Source organism: Taudactylus pleione, unplaced genomic scaffold, assembly GCF_031769625.1.
Source record: "Taudactylus pleione unplaced genomic scaffold, aTauple2 ptg000710l, whole genome shotgun sequence".
Classification (NCBI taxonomy): Eukaryota; Metazoa; Chordata; class Amphibia; order Anura; family Myobatrachidae; genus Taudactylus; species Taudactylus pleione.
Window position 1 is genome coordinate 3,424,690 of NW_028285112.1, and position 12,011 is coordinate 3,436,700.

Here is a 12,011-nt window from a genome sequence, read left to right on the forward strand (position 1 = left end):
CATATGCTTCCCAATGAAATGGGAGCAATTTCGCAAAAATAAGCATATTTTTCCAGCATGGTGAACAATAGCAAAGGTATTGCATTATGATAAGTTGAAACTGGAGGTATCGGCGTTCAGAATCCCGGCACTGGAATCCCAACAGCAGTTGGAATCCTGGCCCAGCAACCCGACGGTAAGTATTAAGAGTTAGGGGAAGGGTAAGGCTGCGAGGAGGAGGGGGGGGGGGGGGGGGGGGGTTAGGACACTTACCTGCACACACTGGGATTCTGACGGTCGATATTCTGAAAGCCGACATCCCGTACTCAACCTGCTGAAACTGTATTCAAGGTATACAGGCCTAGTAACATTAAAAAATAAATTCATATACATTTGAATAGGAAGGAAATCTTGCTTGAGCAGAAACCCTTTTGTTTTACAGTGAATTAGATTTTACAGCCTATTATATTTTCATAAAGATGAATGAGAAAACTTCATGTTGGGAATAGAAAAGCAACAACATAACAGTACATTTTTTTTAAGGGTAAAGAGTCCTAAAAATCAGCTGGTCATCTCTGCAAACGACAATACATTAAGATTATTCTACAGTATTGTATGCGTAGGTAACAGGGTATAACAATATAAAAGTTAAATAAAAGTTTATAAAAGCATAAGAAAGCAAGCTTTTAAGCAGTTAATACCCCTTACCATAATTTAAATATATAAAAGGCCAAAGAAGCTTGGAATACTTAAAATATTTTAATAAAAATGTAATTTTCAAGTTCCTTTCCATATAAACATTACACTACAAATAGAATTTACATTATTGAATATAATCCATTTTATAATTAAAATTCCATTTTGTAAAACATGCATTGTGACAAGTGAAACAACTATATATTTATATATTTGTGTGTACAAACGACCATTTTGGGTATATTTTATGAAAATCTCTGAACATCTCACATTTCAAAATAAAATCATTAACAGAATTATTGTATTATCCCATTAAACTGTTTCTGACACCAGATGTCTTTATTCCACTATACAAGATAAAACTGTTCACAATGCAAATAGAATGCAGAACATACTACTCATGAATAACTCTTGTGATTGTGTCAGGTTAGTTAATGTAAAAACACTTATTTATCGGCTTGAGAAACGTAGTACAAAAATACAAGTTTGTAGTTTGAAATGAAAACAGAAGCAAATGACAGCCTTTAAAACCTACATCAATCTAACGTTCCTCCCAAGGATGGTCACCTTTAAAATACTTATGCATCAGCTTGCAGATCAGCATGTAAAATTACATTGAGCAAAACTGCCATCGGAAAGGATTACCTGAAAATAGTGAAGCAGGACCCAAAATGGACATCAACCAAAATAATTTCTATAGCCATACAATAGTACTGCACGAGCATTCTTTAAACGTAAGCAATATAGAAATATATTTAAAACAGTCTAACATACGTCAATGTGCTGTTTTTAAATTAAATATAGGTCAATACCATTATATATCGTAAAATGAAAATATGTATTTTTTTTGGTAATGTTACATAAGGAAGGATAGTTTCAGATCTGAAACCTAATTTTGAAGGGGACTTCTAATATTTCACCACATTTCTTATAAACTGCAATACATTTGAAGAATGGCTAGATTATGTACTTTGTATAAAGAGTTACAGCTGATATCACTCTACAAGATAACCATGAAAGACGTCAATATTCTATTATAAACACTATTAAGCCGTAGAATAGACATCGCCAGTACAACTCTATTACACCTCTTGTCCTGACTATGGTAAGGTTAAGAGAATGTACATGTGTATTAAACAGAACGGGTCACCAGACTGGGGATTGCGTAATTATTCATTTATTATACAGTGACTTATGCACTATACAATTATGGGAAAAAAATAATGCCGGACAGCGCCCCCCTCCGGGTTAGAGCCAGTAAGGCTATAATTATTTTTTTCAGTAATTGTAAAACTGGAAAATTAAAAACTTTATAAAACAAAAAGGTGCTGTACATATTGTTCCACTATAATACTATAGAAGGTAACATTAAAAAGTGCATCTCCACAGTAATTAGGTTATCACTAGACTTCAGTGAATTGCAACTCATGCAGGATAACACAATAGGAGGTTAGACAAATAAGTGATTTAGAAAGGGGCCTGAAAACTTGTCTTTAAGCACATTTAAATCATAGGTCATTGTCCAGTGACAAAATAGACAAACAGGTAACTAGAAAAGTATAATTTACAATTGTATAATCAAAAAGAATTAAAAGAAATCAAGAATATAAAGCAATTGCAAGAAATACTAAAACTTTACTATTTACCAAGAATTAAACACAACATTTCATACAGGAATGAGACAAATATGTTAGTTTTTATCATCTTTAAAATCAAAATATTCCTTACAATATGTACATTTTACAGTATAAAAAAATAGCAAAACACAAGAATTTACAAGCAGAGATTTCAAGTATTTAAAGCACAAACAAGATTTGTAATTTTAAGTTACTAAAAAAAAAAAATATGAAAAAGATTGAAAGATTAAAATATATTCCCCTATGGCAAGTGCATTTCAAAGTTATAGTAACCAAACCGCTTACACTTAATAATCCATGATATAATCAACTCTGATTTTCTAGCCATATTAGGATTGATGAAAACATTTTAACATTGAACATTTGCGAAAGTAAAGTTTTTACAGCTCTAAATAGTTTTCTCCAAAGCATATGTTATAAGTTCTGAAGCTTTTATGGTCTTAAACAGTGCAATTAAAAATAAAACACCTTAAAATTCAAAGACCAAAATCTCCTACACACTATGCAACACTTCCAACAAAATATAAATGAGCTATTGTATATTTAGTAAGAAATTGTTTATGATATTACATGTGCATTGGTGTTAAAAATGTTTAGGTTTAGTGAGAATTGAACATCAAATAAAATGTAATGGACAGTCAGGTGTACAATACCAGCTTGTTTCTGGAAAATATCCAGTGACAATAGAAAAGGATGGCACAACCTACTGTAGTAAGAAATAAAAATACTAGCAAAAAATGCATTTATCGTTTACTTTTACTTTTATCACTATGGTCTCTGCTCCTGTCTTTGTGATGCCTATCCCTCTCTTTATCCTCTTCTCGGTCCCGGTTTCTGTCTCTATTTTTATCTTTTTCGTGAGCCCGATCCTCACTCTTAGATTTATCACCATTCTTTCCTTCTTTACTTGATTTATCGGAAGCTCGAGATCTTTCTTTTTCCCTATGTGACTCATCACGACTTTTCCGATCTCTGTCATGACTTCTTTCTTTATCTTTATCCCTACGTCTGCTTCTTTCAGAGTCTCTATCTCCATGCTTGTCACCTCCAGATTCCTTTTCATGTCTCTTATCTCTTGAATGATGAGACTCACTATAAAATCTTTGTCTATGTTCACTTCTTCTTTCCCGACTAAGACTTCTGTCAGAAATACTATCTTGTTTATCCCATGGATCACTATGACGCCTTTCTTGACCTCTATGATCCTTATGATAAAGCTTTTGAGGGGATTGGTACCTGACTTGTTCAGCACTCAAAAGTGGTCCAGGTGTAACATGCCCAAAAAAATTAGGTGGCTGTCGAGCCAATTGAAGCGCTGGGTGCCAAGCAACTAATGGATTATGCATATTGGCTTCTGCCGAATGAAATCTTGGTGGTCTTGGAAAACCAATACCTAATGGAGTTGGTAGCAGAGGTGGTATATGAGGAGCATAAGGAAATAATGGGTTACCCTGCAGAGGAAAGCTGGCAGTGTGCTGGAATGGAAATGGTGGAGGATTGCTCTTTAAAGGCAAAAACGGCGGTGGTTGTAACCTTAATGCTGAAAAATTTCCAGGAAATGCAGGAGCAGGAATTTTGGCTGAATTTTCTGTGTGTGAAGCTTCTGGTGCTTGTGACTTATTTGCAGCCAATGCTCGTCTAAATTGTTGCAGAGGGTCTGTCTCATCGATAAGAAGATCTGGAGGAAACTGTTTGGCATTTTCAGTTTTTGATGCTTCAGTCAATTCGGTTTCATTTTGTAAAGAGGGTGAAAATGGCAAATTGCTTTTTGACCTACCACTCTTCGATACAGTTAAATCATTTTCTTCATGACAGTGTTTTTTTGTCTTATCCTTTTTATGCCTGGATGTGCTCTCAGGAGATTGTTTATTTCCTTCATTTTTGTGCAAATCAAAATCTTTTATATCAAAAGAGTTAGTCTGATGACTTCTTCCAGCTGCTTGTCTAGGGTCCCTTTTTACATGCATTAATTTTGGAGATTTCAAAGGGCTTCCATTAGCATCCACAGATGTCGATGCATTATCATCAATATCGCTTTTAGTCACAGGAATTGGAGACAAATTTGGATTAGCTGTTTGAACAGTATCCTGTTGAACATCCACAGACTCATTATCTATTATTTCATCACTAGAACAAACATTTATTGTAGCTAAAAATGCTTCAGTAGAAACATCAGGAGGTTTACCTTTGAGTGAAAGGATTGATGATGTTCCAATTGGGACTGTCAATGGAGATGGAATATCTATAGTTTCTTTTATAGTGTTGGGAACTGTATCCATTTCTACATCATCATCAAGTGACTTATCAGAAATAATTGGTTCCCCAGTTGCTTGAACTTTAAGCTCTTTTACTGGCTTTTCAACATTTGCAGTAATACTTGATAATTTATGTTCAAATGCATTGTCTGTAGTGCCTAAGAGAGACTGCAATATGTCATCATCAGGTAAGGGTCTGTTTGCTAGATCTAGAGTAGACTGTGGATTTTCCCACCCAACTAACACACCTGGCAGAAACCGTAACGGCTTTGGAGGCTCGCGCTTGATTGCCTCTGGTACAGGTTCAACCACCACTTGAGGAGGTTCCTCTGTATCTGAAAGCTGTTGCCTGTTTCTATTCTTATGTAACACAGCAGTAAAGGAATTAAAAAAATCATTTTCATCATCTTCTTCATCATCGTCATCACCAGGCTCAATTCTACTCCTTTTTTCTGTGGCACTAAGTAATGACCCTAAAGTTTCATCATCAGGGTTAGTACTATGTTGCCGCTTCACTTTCTGACGAATTATCAAGGCCAAAAGTAAATTTGGTCTACGTGCTTCCAGACCTAAATGAAAAGATATATACAATTAGGAATAAATCACTACGTTTAGAATCAAACAATTAAAAAATATGAGATATGGTAAGAACTTACCCTTGTTATCTCTATTTCTACGAAGTCCATAGGGTTCCACAGGATACCTTGGGGTATAGGTGTGACGTCAGTCGCTGGGCACCATTGAGTTAAGCTTTTCAGCCTCCCAGGATGCACTAGGGTCCCCCTCCTATACCCCGCCCCCGAGCCAAGGCACTTCAGTTAGTTATCAAGCCATAGGCCGGAGGAGGAGAAGGAAGAGAGAGAAAAAAGATCTGGACACATACAAGAATCACATTCTCACCAGAGGGAGACGGAAAACCGGTGACCAGAGCAAAGCCCATCTGCAGCACAGGTGCGACAGGGTGGGAGTCCTGTGGAACCCTATGGACTTCGTAGAAATAGAGATAACAAGGGTAAGTTCTTACCATATCTCATATTTTCTACTTCAGGGTCCATAGGGTATCCACAGGATACCTTGGGGATGTCCCAAAGCAGTATCCTTTAAGGGTGGGGACGCTCCTGTGCAGAAAGGAGAATCCGCCGCCCAAAGGAAGCATCCTGAGAGGCGAAGGTGTCAAACCTGTAATACCTCACGAAGGTATGGACAGAGGACCACGTAGCAGCCTTGCAGATCTGAACTGCCGAGGCACCACGTCGAGCTGCCCACGAAGGACCCACAGACCTAGTGGAATGAGCCTTCAGAGAAGGAGGGACCGGTAGGCCTTCATGAAGATAAGCTTCAGAAATAGCCATACGGATCCAGGCTGCCAAAGTTTGCTTTGAAGCAGGCAAACCCTTTTTACGGAAGCCATAGAGGACAAACAAAGCGTCCGACTTCCTAAACGAAGAAGTGCGGTCAACATAAGTCCTTAAGGCCCGCACAACATCCAAAGAGGCCTCACCCACGGAAAGACCCGGTGAGTTAAAGGCCGGAACAACTATTTCCTCGTTAACATGAAACTGGGAAACAACTTTGGGAAGAAACTCGGGCCGAGTGCGGAGCACTGCCCTGTTCCCATGAAAAACCAAGAAAGGGGGTCTACAAGAAAGAGCCCCTAACTCAGAAACACGTCTGGCCGAAGCAATGGCCAGAAGGAAAACAGTCTTAGCTGTTAGCCATTTAAGATCCACTGAGCCCAGTGGTTCAAACGGCAGTCCTTGGAGAGCCCTCAGGACCACAGCCAAATCCCAAGGCGCCACAGGTGGAACAAAGGGCGGCTGAATGCGGAGAACACCCTGCATAAAGGTGCGCACATCCGGGATTGTAGCAATCCTACGGTGAAACCAGACAGATAGGGCCGAAACCTGTACCTTCAAAGAAGCAAGGCGAAGCCCATGATCTAGTCCCGCTTGCAGGAAGCCGAGAATCCGAGACAGACGAAACTCCCGCGGTGCATAACCTCTCGGTCGACACCACTGGAAGAACGTATGCCACACGCGATGGTATATCCTCGCGGAAGACGGTTTCCGAGCTCGTAACATGGTACGCACCACAGAGCTGGAAAACCCCCGGGACCTCAGCATGGCCGTCTCAACAGCCACGCCGTCAAAGACAGCCGAGTCAGGTCCGGGTGAAGGCAAGGACCCTGAGACAGAAGGTCCGGTCGTAGCGGCAACCGCAGAGGACTGTCCACGGACAGACCCTGAAGGTCTGAGAACCAGTGCCGTCTGGGCCACGCGGGAGCTATCAACAGGAGCGTCCCTCCTTCCTGTTTGAATTTCCGGATTACCCGTGGAAGAAGGGAGACCGGAGGGAACAGGTATGCGAACCGGAACGTCCACCGGACGGACAGAGCATCCACCAGAGACGCCCCTTCGTCTCTTGTGCGAGACCCGTAGACCGGCAACTTGTTGTTGTGCCGGGACGCCATGAGGTCGATTTCTGGAAGACCCCACCTGTCCACCAGTAGTTGAAAAACGTCCGGGTGCAGGGACCATTCCCCCGGATGAACGTCCTGGCGACTTAGAAAGTCCGCCTCCCAATTTAGCACTCCCGGGATGAAGACCGCTGATATGGCCGGAAGATTGCGCTCCGCCCAAACCAGGATCCGAGAGACCTCTACGAGTGCCGCCCGACTGCGAGTTCCTCCTTGCCTGTTTATGTAGGCCACGGTGGTAGCGTTGTCCGACTGGACCTGCACCGGGCGACCCTGGAGAAACCGCTGTGCCTGCTGGAGAGCATTGAAGACCGCACGGAGTTCCAAGATATTTATTGGAAGCTCCGCTTCTGTCGGCGTCCACCTGCCCTGGAACAAGTGTGGACCCGAAACTGCTCCCCAGCCCCGAAGACTGGCGTCCGTTGTCAACAGGACCCAATTTGGAACCCAGAACGGACGTCCCTTGTTGAGGTGGGTCGTCTGTAACCACCACGCAAGGGACAGGCGAACCTCCGGGGTGAGCACAATCGTCTGGGACTTCAGAGACTGAGTCAGCCCGTTCCACTTGGACAGGATCAGGTGCTGCAGAGGTCTGGAGTAAACTGGGCGTATTCCACCATGTCGAACACTGACACCATGGAGCCCAGTAACCTCATCGCCGAGTGTAAGGACACCCGGCGGCTGTGCAGGCAACTGCGCACCCTTGACTGTAAAGCAGAGATCTTGTCCTCCGTCACGAAGATCCTTTGCTGTCCCGAGTCCAATAATGCTCCAAGATGCAGAATCCTCCGAGACAGGATTAGAGTTGACTTCTGCCAGTTGATTAGCCAGCCGTGCCGTTGCAGCAGTGCAATGGTCAGGTCCAAGTGGCGTAACAGGAGCTCTGGAGATCCTGCCACCAATAACAGGTCGTCCAAATACGGCAACATGCGGACTCCCTGCAGCCGCAGAGAAGCCGCCATGACCGCCATCACCTTGGTGAAAACACGTGGTGCTGTTGCCAGGCCAAAAGGTAACGCCTGAAACTGGAAGTGGTCGCTGCGGATTGCAAACCTGAGGAACGGTTGATGGCGCAAAAGAATAGGGACATGCAGGTAAGCGTCCTGTATGTCCAATGACACCATGTAGTCCCCAGGTTCCAGCGCCAGAATGATGGACCGTAGGGTCTCCATCCGAAACTTCGGGACCCGCAAAGACTTGTTGAGTGCTTTGAGGTTGAGAATCGGACGATATGACCCATTGGGTTTCTGTACCAAAAATAGATTTGAATAGAAACCCTGGCCCCTCTGGGAGAATGGAACAGGCACTATAACTCCAGCCTGGAGCATAGTGTGCAATACCTTCCGCAGCTCCGTAGCCTTGTTCCGGTCTGATGGTAGACCCGTGGTGAAGAAGCGAGCCGGGGGTCTGTGCCGGAAGGAGAGGGCGTATCCGTGGGAAACCACCTCCAGAACCCAAGTGTCTGTCGTAGTGGTCGACCAACACTGGGCGAACTGTAGCAGGCGGCCTCCCACCCTGGGATCCCCCAAAGGGAGGCCCGGACCGTCAGGCCGCAGGCTTGTCATCTGGCTTGGGGGCCGGATGTCTGGTACTCCATGCCTGCTTCCGGGGCTTGACCGATTTCTTAGGGCCAGCCTGTCGAGGAAACGACTGTGGTTTGGGCCTGCCCTGGGCCCTAGATGACCGAAAGGACGATGGTCCAGAACCAGAAGGAGCAGCGGCTGACGGGAGACAAGCAGATTTGGCTGCCGCCAGCGTGGCCACAATCTTATCCAGATCCGGACCGAAGAGAACTTCTCCGGTAAACGGCAACGCTTCCAGACCTTTCTTGGAATCTGCGTCCGCCTTCCAGGATCGCAGCCACAAGGTGCGACGAGCAGCTACCGCTGCTGAAGAAATTCTAGACACCAGAGTACTAATGTCTAGAGCCGCCTCGTTGATGTAGGTGGCCGAATCACGGAGATTGCCAATCAACTCCGCCTGTTCGGCCGGACAGTCGGATTCAAAAGAAGCCTCTAATGAATCCGCCCAGCGCTCCATCGCTCTGGCAACCCAGCAAATGGCCATAGCCGGCCGTGCTGCCCCCCCTGCAAGGGAATAAGCGGACTTCAGGCAGATTTCTACCTTGCGGTCCGTAGCATCCTTAAGGGAGGACATGGATGGCATCGGCAATGTGGCACTACGGACAAGACGGGTCACGTGAGAATCCACCTGTGGAGGGGATTCCCACTTAACAAAATAATTATCCGCGAACGGATAAGCCACCGCCAGGCGTCTCTGCGGCTGGTATCTTTTGCCAGGTTGTTTCCACGCCTCCTCTAAATGGTCCACCAACTGACCCGAAAGAGGAAAGACTGCGGCATCGCCCTTCACATCTTTGAAAAAGGCATACTTAGATTTAGCCGCTGGGGGAACTTCGTCCTCAATCACCAAGGCTGTGCGGACCGCCCGAATAAGTCCAGGAATATAAACTTTGGACTTAGCATCAGCGTCCTTAGTATGGAGAGGTTCCTGATCGTAAGGATCCAGAATCTCCCCATCATCAGACGTCCCTTCGTCATCCTCATAAGGAGCGGACAGAGACGCCACCGGCCTTTTATGAGGCCGCATCACAGACTCCCCTTGCAACACTTCCGACAAGTGCTGTACAGAACTCGTCAGTGAGTTAACCCACGCTGGCTCCTGAGAACCCGGGAGCGGGGAAATAGGGAGACTGTGGGGTACCACCAATTGTCGTGGGAACCCCTGCATGGGTGACGACACCACAGACTGCTGGGACAAACCCATCGGAGTAAACGCGGGCTGCGGAGCTAACTGGCCCACTAAAGCTGTTAACGCCTGAGCGAAACAAGCCCAGGGCGGCTCCTGTACCGGTGCTGTAACCGTAATAGGCCGCGCCATGGACAAACACTGCCGGCAAAGGCCCTCCGCGCTACCCTCCCCCTCCGCTAACGGTACTTTGCACGTGGTACACTGTAGCCGGAGGGGAAAATCACTTTCAGACATGATGGCACCACGTATGTGACCTCTCTCACCAATTAAGTATTAAATAGGCGAGAGACCACCCTGCAGCACCGCACCGCAAGGGCTTTAGCAGAAAGAACAGGGACAGTAATAAAGCTGACAGTTTAGAGAAGAAAAGTTACAGGCAGCGCTAGCACAGTCACATACAATGCAGAGAAATAACAATTCCTGCACTAACAGCGCTGATCACTCAACTACACAGACACAGGGCCTGGTAGGACACAGCGCTGCATACACAGACCTGAGCCACAGCGGAGGAGAGGTATGCGGGGGGACCCAGACCACGATGCTTCCGTCCAGCGCTTCCAGCAGCGTTCACCATGCGTTCTGGAGAAGATGGCCGCCGAGGAGCAGAGAGGAGGCTGGCCTGGGGGAGGAGCGCTGCCACAGGACCAGTCGGCAGCATGCAGAGAGGGCTGTGTGCAGTGGGGGAGGCGCCGGCTGTGAGACAGGGAAGGCATGCTCCCCTGGCATGCATTTAACCCCTGGGACGCCGCAGCGCTACCGCTCTGCTGCGGTCTGCTGTCCCAGGGGGTAGTGGAAAGCGCAGGTTGGTCGCCTGGCTCCACGCTGCAGCCAGTCCCCAGGGAGCCCCCTGCCTGGGGACTTAGGACCATGTGACCAGCGGGGACCCACCGCGGGACCCCGCTGCTTACCTTTGTCCCCCTTGGATCCGGCCATGGTCCGGAACATCTGGGGTCACCGCTAGCTGTGACCCCAGATGCTCACCAGCATCCCCGGATCGGTACCGGCGTTCTGGTACCGGCGGGGGTGTAGGGAAGACAGCACGGACATCAGGACTGACTGTCCATGCTGTACATCCAGATGTGCAGCCACAGCTGCACTGAAGAAAGCTTCAGGGGCTCTTCTAGCCCCCACTCCGACAGGTGCACCCGACGCCGGCCGGGCACCAAACTAAACTGAGGTGCCTTGGCTCGGGGGCGGGGTATAGGAGGGGGACCCTAGTGCATCCTGGGAGGCTGAAAAGCTTAACTCTATGGTGCCCAGCGACTGACGTCACACCTATACCCCAAGGTATCCTGTGGATACCCTATGGACCCTGAAGTAGAAAAAGTATATAATTAATTTTTAATATTACGTTTAAATACATATTGAAGAGGACCAGTCACTAGTTTGGCAGTGACATTTTTTCTTCATTTGAAAGTATTGTTTACTGGTCCAGTGTGTCAGAAGTTGTAATATAAAGGAAGGCAAATGCCCAGGGAATAGTGTATCAGTTTGGAAGTCAATCTGCAAGGCATGCTCATTTAATGAGCCTCTACTAATGGGAGAACAGGAATGGCAGTAATGTTAATTTGGAAAGTTAATGAATCATCCAATAATCAATAAAAAAGCATCTGTGTCAACTCCAATATTAAGAAAAACAAGTAACTGAAAAAAAATAAAAACACATGTAAAGTAAAAATGGCTTGTATCAAGTTTTTGAATTACAGTAACCTTCTAAATGCAGTATATTTACAGTGTTAGAGAGAAATACTTAAGGATATTGGATATTATTTGTTAACTACAGATAAAATACAGTATAATTGCTCAAAAGTTTAAAAACCTACCAGGTCCATCAAAAGGTACAAAAAAATGTGGGATTTTTTCTGCGGCTCCTAATGGAATGAGATACATGTCTTTCACCAGCCTCATGTTGTTTGCTACTACCCCATAGCGTTTTCGGCTACTAAAGTAGGAATATAACAATGTATACGATATCTGATCTTCCTCGGTCTCCGGACTGAAACGTATTACACAGGTCTCCTAAACATAACAAGAAGTAATGTTAGTTAATCATGAACATGGAATACAAAGCACATATGTGCATTTACAGCTGTAAAGTATGAGAAAGATCTATGCATAGATTTATACAATGACTATTCTCCGTGTGTTGTTTCTGTAAAAATGATCAGTCCAGGTACCTTCTTAGCCGACATCATG

At 45.3% G+C, this 12,011-nt stretch overlaps 1 protein-coding gene across 1 annotated transcript in view; it reads right to left on the reverse strand.

The window, feature by feature from the left end:
* Window positions 1–725: 725 nt before the first annotated feature.
* LOC148477521 (PHD finger protein 3-like) overlaps window positions 726–12,011 on the reverse strand; it is a gene marked incomplete at its 5' end in the record, with an annotated part of 54,355 nt that continues 43,069 nt past the window's right edge. Inside the window, 2 exon segments of the mRNA XM_088456637.1 lie at window positions 726–5,136; window positions 11,639–11,834. Coding sequence (XP_088312763.1) covers window positions 3,056–5,136; window positions 11,639–11,834 — 2,277 coding nt within the window.